Source organism: Oncorhynchus kisutch, linkage group LG1 (assembly GCF_002021735.2).
Source record: "Oncorhynchus kisutch isolate 150728-3 linkage group LG1, Okis_V2, whole genome shotgun sequence".
NCBI lineage: Eukaryota > Metazoa > Chordata > Actinopteri > Salmoniformes > Salmonidae > Oncorhynchus > Oncorhynchus kisutch.
The window spans coordinates 21,415,331-21,427,741 of record NC_034174.2 but is presented as its reverse complement, the minus strand read 5'-3'; the positions used below and the strand labels follow the sequence as shown (position 1 = coordinate 21,427,741).

At 48.3% G+C, this 12,411-nt stretch overlaps 1 protein-coding gene across 2 annotated transcripts in view; it reads left to right on the top strand.

Annotated features, from left to right (window-relative positions):
- The window catches only part of LOC109876973 (rho GTPase-activating protein 39), a 56,162-nt gene that overhangs the window by 18,896 nt on the left and 24,855 nt on the right, over positions 1–12,411 (top strand). For both annotated transcript variants that reach the window (XM_031800372.1, XM_031800421.1), the window contains exon 2: positions 6,494–7,624. In XM_031800372.1, coding sequence (XP_031656232.1) covers positions 6,494–7,624 — 1,131 coding nt within the window. The remainder of the gene's footprint in view (positions 1–6,493; positions 7,625–12,411) is intronic.

Below are 12,411 nucleotides of genomic sequence, written 5' to 3'. Positions count from 1 at the left end.
TGTTTGGAGAGGTGTTTTTCTATTTGACTTATTTTTAGTCATCCTAGAGAATAACCATGTGGTACAGACGTCTCCTTGACCCAGATGGGGACAAAGGGCCAGTGTACCTTCCATGGAGAAGAGGGAATGTGTTATCAGATCTAGAGAATATTAAGAGCAAAACACCAGCATTATGAGAACATATATTTTACCATTTTCTCTTAAGCACTGTCTTACCTCTGGCATAGTAGATGTATTGTGTCTAGGCTTCACAGACAATATTGTCCCTTCTGATTTTTGTGGGGTTAAGTGCCTCTCTCAGGAGTATAACCATAGCAATCTCCCAATACATCATGCCTGCTTCAATTTAGAATACGTTATCCTGAAGAAAATCAGGTGTCACACGAGCATGTGTAATGCTTTAATTTTAGATTGTTATAAAACATTTAGAGTAGTTGTTACGGCTTTCTAGTTGTGATGAAGGAGAGTCGGACCAAACTGCAGCGTGTCGATTGCGATCCATGTTTATTTAAACAAATGTAAACACGACTAAACACGAACACTACAAAACAATAAACGAAAACCGAAAACAGCCTATACTTATGCAAACTAACAGAGTACACATAGGACAGATAGGACAATCACCCACGAAATACAAAGTGAAACTCAGGCTACCTAAATACGGTTCCCAATCCGAGACAACGAGAATCACTTGACTCAGATTGAGAACCGCCTCAGGCAGCCAAGCCTATACAAGACACACCCCTAATCAACCACAAATCCCAATGCCTACAAAAACCCCAATAGGACAATACAATAACCCCATGTCACACCCTGGCCTGAACAAATAATAAAGATAAACACAAAATACTTTGACCAGGGCGTGACAGAACCCCCCCCCCCCCCCCCCCCCCCCTAAGGTGCGCACCTCAAAACAATAGGGAGGGTCCGGGTGGGCGTCTGTCCATGGTGGCGGCTCCGGCGCGGGACGAGGACCCCACTCAGTCAACGTCTTAATCCCCTCTCCCTTCGTCCCTGGATAGTCCACCCTCTCCGCCGACCATGGGCTAGTAGACCTCACCCAGAAACCCACTGGACTGAGGAGCAGATCGGGACTGAGGGGAAGCTCGGGAGTGAGAGAAAGCTCGGGAGTGAGAGAAAGCTCGGGAGTGAGAGAAAGCTCGGGAGTGAGAGAAAGCTCGGGAGTGAGAGAAAGCTCGGGAGTGAGAGAAAGCTCAGGAGTGAGAGAAAGCTCAGGCAGGTAGGTAGATCTACCAGATCCTGGCTGGTTGGCAGATCCTGGCCGACTGGCGGATCTGGAAGAGTCTGGCCGACTGGCGGATCTGGAAGAGTCTGGCCGACTGGCGGGTTCCTGGAAGAGTCTGGCCGACTGGCGGATCCTGGAAGAGTCTGGCCGACTGGCGGATCCTGGAAGAGTCTGGCCGACTGGCGGATCCTGGAAGAGTCTGGCCGACTGGCGGATCCTGGAAGAGTCTGGCCGACTGGCGGATCCTGGAAGAGTCTGGCCGACTGGCGGATCCTGGAAGAGTCTGGCAGATTCTGGCCGACTGGCACTACTGGCAGACTGGTGGATCCTGGCTGACTGGTGGATCTAACTGATCCTGACAGACTGGCGGCGCTGGGCAGACTGGCGACGCTGGGCAGACTGGCGGCGCTGGGCAGACTGGCGACGCTGGGCAGACTGGTGACGCTGGGCAGACTGGCGGCACTGGGCAGACTGGCGGCACTGGCTGCTCCATATAGGCTGACAGCTCTGGCGGCTTCTTACAGACTGACAGCTCTGGCGGCTCCGTGCTGACTGGCAGCTCCTTGCAGACTGGCAGCTCCTTGCAGACTGGCAGCTCCTTGCAGACTGACAGCTCTGGCTGCTCCATGCAGACTGACAGCTCTGGCTGCTCCATGCAGACTGACAGCTCTGGCTGCTCCATGCAGACTGACATCTCTGGCTGCTCCATGCAGACTGACAGCTCTGGCTGCTCCATGCAGACTGACAGCTCTGGCTGCTCCATGCAGACTGACAGCTCTGGCTGCTCCATGCAGACTGACAGCTCTGGCTGCTCCATGCAGACTGACAGCTCTGGCTGCTCCATGCAGACTGACAGCTCTGGCTGCTCCATGCAGGCTGGCAGCTCTGTCTGCGCTGAACAGGCGGGAGACTCTGGCAGCGCAGGAGAGGAGAAAGGCTCTAGCTGCGCTAAACAGGCGGGAGACTCCAGCAGCGCAGGAGAGGAGAAAAGCACTGGCTGCGCTGAACAGGCGAGAGACTCTGGCAGCGCAGGAGAGGAGAAAGGCTCTAGCTGTGCTAAACAGGCGGGAGACTCCAGCAGCGCAGGAGAGGAGAAAAGCGCTGTCTGCGCTGAACAGGCGAGGCGCACTGAAGGCCTGGTGCGTAGTGCTGGAACTGGTGGTACTGGATCGAGGACACGCACAGGAAGCCTGGTGCGGGGAGCTGCTACCGGAGGACTGGAGTGTGGAGGTGGCACAGGATGGGCTAGACCGTGAAGGCGTACTGGAGATCTTGAGAGCAGTGATGGCACAGGACGTGCAAGGCTAGGGATGTGCACAGGAGGCCTGGTGTGTGAGGCTGGCACCAACTTCACCAGCCGACTAACACGCACCTCAGGACGAGTATGGAGCGCTAACCCAGGTGCCATCAAATCCCCAACACGTTCCGTCGGGTGAATCCCATGCAAAAAGCACCAACACAGCAACTCCCTCATTTCTCTCTCCTCCAATTTCCCCATTAACTCCTTCACAGTCTCTGTTTCGCTCACCTCCAACACCGGCTCTGGTTCTGGTCTCCTCCTTGGCTCCTCACGATAAACAGGGAGAGTTGGCTCAGGTCTATCTCCTGACTCAGCCACTCTCCCTCTGAGCCCCCCCCCCAATAAATTTTTTGGGGTGACTCTCGGGTTTCGCTCTGCGCCGCCGTGTCTGTTTCTCCAACTCCATTCGCCTATAGCCCTCTTCGCACTGCTCTAGCGAATCCCAGGCAGGCTCAGGCACTCTCTCTGGGTCGGCCGCCCACCTGTCTATTTCATCCCACGTCGTATACTCCATGCTTCTGCTGTCCATAACCTCCTCATAACACCGCTGTTGCTGCCTTTGTTGCCTCTCCTCTTTCGGCTGCTCCTGCCTGTTGACACGCCGCTTGGACCGTTGGTGGTGGGTGATTCTGTTACGGCTTTCTAGTTGTGATGAAGGAGAGTCGGACCAAACTGCAGCGTGTCGATTGCGATCCATGTTTATTTAAACAAACGTAAACACGACTAAACACGAACACTACAAAACAATAAACGAAAACCAAAAACAGCCTATACTTGTGCAAACTAACAGAGAGTACACATAGGACAGATAGGACAATCACCCACGAAATACTAAGTGAAACTCAGGCTACCTAAATACGGTTCCCAATCCGAGACAACGAGATAATAGGACAATACAATAACCCCATGTCACACCCTGGCCTGAACAAATAATAAAGATAAACACAAAATACTTTGACCAGGGCGTGACAGTAGTGTTTAACTTTACCTGTGGTTATGCAGACTGCGAGACACTGGTTCCACTTAGTGTCCTAACAACAGTTTATTTCCCAGGAAGTAAGGCCCTTATGCAACCATTGTACCCCATGCGGATCCATGCTGATATATATATATCATTCTGCACGCCCAATCTTTCAGTTTTTGATTTGTTAAAAAAGTTTGAAATATCCAATAAATGTCGTTCCACTTCATGATTGTGTCCCACTTGTTGTTGATTCTTCACAAAAAAATACAGTTTTATATCTTTATGTTTGAAGCCTGAAATGCGGCAAAAGATCGCAAAGTTCAAGGGGGCCGAATACTTTCGCAAGGCACTGTATATACTGTACATATTTCCTTTATTTTTATGAATTGTTTCCTGCCTATTGGTTCACCCAGGGGCTTTAGCCCCAGTAAGCTCCTGCATTCATTTGTCCCTGGGAGCAGCATGGGGTACAATGGTTGCATAAGGGTCTTACTTCCTGGCTGCAGTAAGAAAAGTATATATATATTATTTTCTTACTGTAGCCACCAACCACTGGAGGATTCAGGATCCCGCTCTCAATGCTAATCGTCAGATGGGGGAGGATTATTAATTAATTTAATTTATTTAACCTTTATTTAAACTAGGCAGTTAGTTAAGAACAAATTCTTATTTACAATGACGGCCTAGGAACAGTGGGTTAACTGCCTTGTTCAGGGGCAGAACGGCAGATTTTTACTTTGTCAGCTCTGGGATTCGATCTAGTAACCTTTAGGTTACTGGCTCTAACTACTAGGCTACCTGCTGCCCCAAATGTATATTCCTTGACCGGGAATCGAACCCCGGGCCGTGGCGGTGAGAGAGCCGACTACTCAAAACTAGACCACCAGGGAAGACTAAAATAAAAAATGTATATTCATAAATGAATTAATAATTAAAAAAATAATAAACTGCATAATAAATAAATGTGGCTGGTCAATTGTGTGAGTCAGGGCCTAAACCCATAGGGGTCCCAAGAGGCAAAAATAAAATACAAAAATATATAACGTTTCAAAATAATATTATAATATCCAACCACAGGAGCATAATTTAGCCACAGAGCATCAGTGGTAACATTTATTTATTTTTGTACTTTTATCTTTTTTTCTCCCCAAATTCATGATATCCAATTGGTAGTTAGTCTTGTCCCATCGCTGCAACTCCCCTACGGACTCGGGAGAGGGGAAGATCGAGAGCCATGCGTCCTCCGAAACACGACCCTGTCAAGCCGCACTCCTTCTTGACACACTGCTCACTTAACCCGGAAGCCAGCCGCACCAATGTGTCCGAGGAAACACTGTCCAGCTGGCGACCAGTCAGCTTACAGGCACCCAGGCCCACCAAAAGGAGTCGCTAGAGCGCAATGGGACAAGGAAATCCCGGCAGGCCAAACTCTCCCCTAACCCGGACGATACTGGGCCAATTGTGGGTGTGTTGTGTGGAATAGGACTATTGACTGCTTGGTAGGTCCAGGTACGATACCAGTAAACGTTGCCCCCTCACATCATGCCAATCCGTCATGACCCAAACACTCTCTCTCACTCTCTTTCTGTCTATCTTTCTCCCTCTCTCTCTCTCTGACTCACTCACTTACTCTCGCACTCACATAGTGATGTATGTGGACACTTAAATACTTTCACTGCAGATACTCAGAAGAAAACAGGGCTAATTTACAGATTAGATACAGATGTATTTGTCTCTCTTTCTTGAAGAGGTTGGTCCTATTATAGCCATATTCTGTGACAGTGAATAATGTGTGCTTGTTCAGAGTGGGAGCCAGGTGGTTTCCCAGCAGACAGTAGAGACACACACAGTGACAGCACACAGGCAGGGATGGTGTAGAGGGCCTCTGTCCCCTTGTACTTTCACCTGAATGTGGCGGAAGAACAGGGCAACACATAGATTGTTTCCAGTTTCCACTGAGCTTTATGCCCAATGCAAAGACGGTCTTGTCAACTTGGCTGGCACTTTGCCCTTCTGAGGCTATTTTGAGGCTGGTGGTGCAGGGGACTTATTTGGCAGGATCACGAGGAACAAATGTGGGCATGCGTTAGGTACTGTGGGTCGTGTTGGGCACCCTGCGCCCCCTCGCTACCACAGGTACCCTGGACATGTCCCAAACTGGAGGGAAAGGGAAAGAGACCCTGTGTCTACCTTCTACCTCTCTCCTCACCAGCCCCCAGCCTGGTTCTCAGCCCAGTAGGAGGACACAGGCTCCTGCTGGCTGTGGTCCCTCGTGGATTCATTGGCACACTTAAAGCTGCTCTGCATCAGATAACTAGATCATAACGTCATCACACTCATCATCAAATATCAGAATGAGCTTGTAGAACTGTATCACTTTTCAGTTAAGTCAGGAACACATTTTGATTCAATCTGACAGGTTACCCTCTTAGTGACACATTCCCCTGTACCCTGTCTGTGTGTATGTGGGCCAGTGTCTCCCAATCCCCACCCAAACCTCTGTGTTCTGCTGAGTTAGCTGCTAGTGTTCCTTACGCCATTCCCTGTGTGATGCTCCTGGAGCGGATGGTGCTTTCCAGGCCTGCTGGCTGTGGTCCTAGTGCTGTCCTGAGTGTGTCCACCTGTCGCATATTACAGACGCACAGTGCGACTCTTGCTGCTCCTCTGCCCACCAGATGGTTGACATCACTGCTGAACCAGCGTTCTATAGCATTGTCTCACATACAGATGGACACGTGTTGTGGTCGCTAACATTCATACTCTCCATATGGGTCATCTGAAGGTGTTTGCTTTGTAGTCCGTGTTTGACTGTGTAAGTTGTTTACAGATTGTTTGTTGGATGAGCAGCATGTAACAGGGATGGTAATTTCAGTAGGATTTCCAGACCGAACCAATTGTTTGTGTTATTAATGGCTTCAAATCTGTTTCCCTCTTCCTCGTTGTTCTCAGTTCTAACAACACTATTTCTTGTGTCTGTTTTCAGTCCTGATTGGGTAGAGATCCTGGAGCCACGCTCTCGAGAGCACATGTACCTGAACCTGGCCACCAGCGAATGCGGATGGGACCCTCCTTTGGGCACCGCCATTCGTCAGGCCGATGGTAAACAGTGGTGGGAGCTGTTTGACCCCCAGAGCGGCCGCTTCTACTACTACAATTCCGTGGAACGGCGGACTATCTGGCACCGACCCCAGGGGGGTGACATAGTGCCCCTGTCTCAGCTACAGGCTATAAAGCACTGTTCTGAGGCCAAGCGGGCCGGGGAGAGCAGAGAGAGGCACCATGGGGCGGGGAGTACAGGGAGCCAGGGATGCCGCACCCCTCTTCCAGAGCACCTAGGGGCAGGGAGCCTCGGGAGTACAGGGAGCCAGGGATGCCGCACCCCTCTTCCAGAGCACCTAGGGGCAGGGAGCCTCGGGAGTACAGGGAGCCAGGGATGCCGCACCCCTCTTCCAGAGCACCTAGGGGCAGGGAGCCTCGGGAGTACAGGGAGCCAGGGATGCCGCACCCCTCTTCCAGAGCACCTAGGGGCAGGGAGCCTCAGGAGTACAGGGAGCCAGGGATGCTTCACCCCTCTTCCAGAGCACCTAGGGGCAGGGAGCCTCGGGAGTACAGGGAGCCAGGGATGCCGCACCTCTCTTCCAGAGCACCTAGGGGCAGGGAGTCTCGGGAGTACAGGGAGCCAGGGATGCTTCATCCCTCTTCCAGAGCACCTAGGGGCAGGGAGCCTCGGGAGTACAGGGAGCCAGGGATGCCGCACCCCTCTTCCAGAGCACCTAGGGGCAGGGAGCCTCGGGAGTATAGGGAGCCAGGGATGCCGCACCCCTCTTCCAGAGCACCTAGGGGCAGGGAGCCTCGGGAGTACAGGGAGCCAGGGATGCCGCACCCCTCTTCCAGAGGACCTAGGGGCAGGGAGCCTCGGGAGTACAGGGAGCCAGGGATGCCGCACCCCTCTTCCAGAGCACCATGGGGCAAGGAGCCTGGGGCACCGCACTTCTCTCCCAGAGCAGGAGAACTCCGTCGCCAAAACCCCTGAGACCCACAGCGAGAGTGAGACCACGGACATAGGACCAGCTCAGGGAGGCAGCAGCTCGGACGGAACCGAGGAGTCACTGAAGTATGTCTGATCTCTCTGTTTTACTGTTGAAACAAATGACTGTTAATAGGAAGGATGTAGTTGTACTTAAAAATTTGAGGATTATATTTCAGTAAAGAGGACATGGTAATAACAAAAAATGGATTGTTATCCCACCATGTGGCATGTTGACTTTGGGCATGAGACATTGTTGTATTATTTAGACTTTTGACCAGTGAGACTATCTCAGACTCCTTTATTTTCATTCTCTCTTATCTTGACATTCCACATGCCCCATATTTCCATAAATATCTCTGAATCACACCGCGGCCGTTTAAAGTAAATTGCTACCAAATGCGAAGACTAGTGCAGTCATAAAGTACATGACCTGCCCTCTCCCCTCACATTGGTAGAAAGACCCCTAACAGTAAGAGCCATTCAAAGACCCCAACACACACTGTCCAAACCAGCATCTCCCCTTCAGAGGCAGATTCCAGACATGCCAGTTATTTATTCCCCCTTACCTGCAGCCACTAGTGCTGTCTCAGTGCCCCTGTGCTGCTCACTTCCTCTCCGGCCCCATATACACTCATTTCATTTTACTAAAACAACCCAAGGCCCCCCCATCAAAGTCAAATGGGGGTCTCTGGTGGGGGAAGCCAAATCACACATGACTGAGGTCCTCTAATATCATTTTAGACAAGAGATGTGAAAGAGTGTTGTCTGTTCTTGGGTAATAACATGCAGAACCTCTACATTCCAGTTAGTTCTTAACAGGAGACCCTGCTGTTCCTAGAGGTGTTAGTGTCTTGTCAGTTGTCCGTCTGCTCTCTGCTTGGGTCCTGGGTCTATCCTCACTGTGGCCAGCAGGAGTCTCTCCTACCCTCTGACCTCCGACCCTGATTATGTAAGGTAGAAGGGAAACTAATTGCTCACCCCTCTCTGTCAGAGGACCCTGGTGGAGGTACAGCCTGCTTGACTGCTTGACCTTCCGTCCTTCAGAAGGGTTTGCTCCACAGGGAACTCCACCGCTCTGCGGTCATACCTAATTACTAAACTTTTCCCAGAAGTCTCCATGTCTCCACAAAACAATGGGCGTGCATCCCAGTTAGCCATATGGTGGTTTTCACTGGTCTCTCTCTGGACTTTTAATTACATATCACCATGAAATGAGGAGAGAAGCTGGAATGTGACAACAATAAATGGATGAAAACAAACTGAGTTAGAGTTTCATGTTTGGGGTTGGAGAGGACAGGAACAATTCAGACCTGTGCTCTTCTCTTCTTCCCATCTGTCTGGCTGATTCGTCATGACTAGGCTCAGCTGTTCAGTAGTGTTGAAGGCTCTGAGACTGGTAGGCACATGTGGCACGTAGGGGTCTTTTTGAATGAAGCAGACCAATTAGCCTTAGTTTGTTAACGACTTGGGGGGGGAAGTATGGCATCCGTTTTTACAGGAGTGAAAATTAGGTTCCTCTATTTTGTGTATAATGTCTACTTCAGTTTGACCAAGTTCCCCGTTCTTTCTTTGCTGATATTGGTGGTATTTCAAAGAATCTTTTCAGAAAATCATATTTAACAGTCGTAGATAACGTTTGAGAAAGAAGTGTTCAGAGGAAACAGTTCCAAATCACAGTTGTTACAATCAAGGTTTCCTTTGTTTAGTTCTAAATAATACAACTCAGGAGTTGTTATACAGTAAACACTGAGTGTACAAAACATTAATAACACCTTCCTAATATTAACTTGCCCCACCCATTTATGCCCTCAGAACAGCCTCAATTCATCGGGGCATGGACTACAAGGTGTCAAGTGTTCCACAGGGATGCTGGCACATGTTGACACCAATGCATCCCACAGTTGTGTCTAATTGGCTGGATGTCCTTTGGGTGGTGGATCATTCTTGATACACACAGGAAACTGTTAAGTGTGAAAAACTTTGCAGCATTGCCGTTCTTGACAAAAACTGGTGCGCCTGGCACCTACTGCCATACCACTTTCAAAGGCGCTTAAATATTTTGTCTTGCCCATTCACTCACTGAATGGCACACATACACAATACGTGTCTCAATTGTCTCAAGGCTTAAAATCCTTATGTAACCTGTCTCCTCCCATTCATCTACACTGATTGAAGTGGATTTAACAAGTGACATCAATAAGGGATCATAGCTTTCACCTGGATTCACCTGCTCAGTGAAGAGAATATGTTTTTAATGTTTTGTACACTCAGTGTACATCTGCCTGTTGAATTTCCAACAACATACCATCTGTCTTATCCTATGCACTGTTTAGTTGATTCTCTCTCTCTCTTTCAATTTATCGGGCTTTATTGGCATGAGAAACATATGGTTACATTGCCAAAGCAAGTGAACTAGATAATAAACAATAAAACATTAACACTAAACATTACACTTGCAAAGGTTCCAAAAGAATCAAGACATTTCAAATGTCATATTATGTCTAGATACAATGTTGTAATGATGTGCAAATAGTCTCTCTCTCACACACTTTCTCATGTGACAACAAGCAGACTGCTAAATCTGTTACTCATTGGCTTTCTCTTGTCACATGACCTGGGTATTTCTGGTTATTCTGACCCTGTACGACTCATTGGGAAAATACCTGAAACTCCCGGGGTAGACATGTCCATCACATGCAGAAGTGCTAGAGCAAGAGAATCTGATATGTTTAAATGATGAAGGGTCAAAAAGGGTTCAGGAGCACCTTGCTTACATCTGTACTGGATTTCACAACTGATGACCTGTATGTGTATGTGGGGGGGTTACATGTGGGGTAGAAGTTGGGATATCTTGCCATGTTGCTTTTTCTGTATTTGGACCTCAAGGGTACTGATACATTCTCGTGGAAGTGTCCCGCTTGTTGAAGGCACATACGGGTCATAGCACTTTATTGTCCTGTGGGCTGGCCTCGGGGTTAGAATGAGTCACCAAAGGAAGACATGCCCTCAGTTAAGCACAAGTGTTCCTCTCTGAGGAAGAAGTGAAGGTATGGTGAATAGTGAACCAACGGACCAAATTAATAGTATGTGCCTTTTTCATTAGCCTAGTGATATAGCCACACTCAAACGGATTCAATCCAAGGCAGCCTGGTGAAGATCAAGCACACCTTTAACTTGTTGTTCCGGGTCGGTGTGCTATCGGCGTTGCACAACAAGATTCTCATGAAGACACATTCTTTCTGTGCCAAGATGTAGCTCATTGGGTCCAGATTTCAAGTGATATGCATTACGTAGCGATAGGAAACCCTAATACTACACAATTATCCCCTCGATCCCCCATTTCTCTGATACAAGTGTGAGTATTGTACTATAAATTGTGCCTTCCTGTATTATGCTCAATTTAAAATGTTTATTCTATTCTACTGAGCCATTTACTTTATTTTCGTATTCTTATATTGTATTATCTATTATTGTTGTTGCATTGTCGAAGGAACTGGCAAGTAAGTATTTCGTTGAATGGGGTATACCATGTGTATCCTATACATAAGACTAATAAAACTTTAAACTTGATTCTTTGCCATATTTTGACACAACACAAAAGCAGTGTGACACATCCCTATGAGACTGTATGGTGATGATATGAGGGCAAGAAAAAGTTATGTTTGGGGGTTTTGAGAATTGGAAGATTAAAAAAATTCCCTGCTCGGCTCGTCAAATGAAAGCAAAAGTACATACAACCTGGTTATCATCACATTTCTCTGACTCATAGTAGAGACATCACCAGTAGATTGATTTAGGAAATTAGGAGGAGTCTGTGTTTTAAATAGTTGAGTCACACATTGACTGGATGTTTACAGGTCTGACACAAGCTCTGCCACTTTCATCTGTGTGTGCTCTCTGAGTCTGGACTAACAGCAGCGCTTTAAAGACTTTGGAAATAGCACGTGTACTCTTTTATCTCTGTGCTCCTGGCTTGGTAAGAGAATTTCTTGGCTCTCGCCAGATGTCGACTAAAGTCAGACTCTTATGGTGTCGTTTTTTCCAGTTAAGAGGTAACACTTTGAACTTTAAGCATAACGATCTGGTTAAATGGGTCTGGGTGGCTGGCGCTCATTGTGATAATGTCCTTATTTCTTTCTCTTCCAGTTTCACTTTCTTCTTTGTGAAGTTGAAGTTTTATGGTGTCCTCAGAAAACTAGATTACAGACCAACTGTTTAATGTTTTAACATTAAACAGAGCAGCACGTCCAGCCTGCTTTAAGCATTCCCATGTTACTGGACCTAGATGTCTTCATATACAGAGTACTGTGCTATGCTGAGATGCCTTCCATTGCTTTGATGAAGGCCAGTGGCACCACATGTGCACCAGTCTCTGGCATGACAAGCATGCTATATCAGTTGACTTAAAGTATCCATTCACCTCAACCATGAGAATCAATGAGCAATATAGCATGGTGTTTCTGTGGCTCACATGACACACCTCCAGATCAGTGTTAATTGAGAGGATGTGGTTTTATCACTGTAATCTGAAGAGTGTGTTCTGATGGTGTATCTGATTCCATATGTGTCTCTCTGACCCAATGCTGGGATGGTCTCTCCCTATCACCATGTCCCACAGCCTGGATACTGGTGGGGGTCCCAGTGACTGTCCCCAGCCCTGCCCCAGGGCTCCTAGCTGGGTGGGGAGATTGCGTAGGGTGGAAGTGGGAGCTATGTGTAGCTGGTAGACATGATGTCTCAGAGCAGGGAGGTGCGTTCAGCTGTCTCACGACAGCTGGGTCTCTAACCTCAGAGGTGTCTCTGCAGGTCCCCTGTTTCTCATCTCACCCCTCTGCCACTTCTGCTTTTCTAAGTCTTGATTGGGTTGTCTC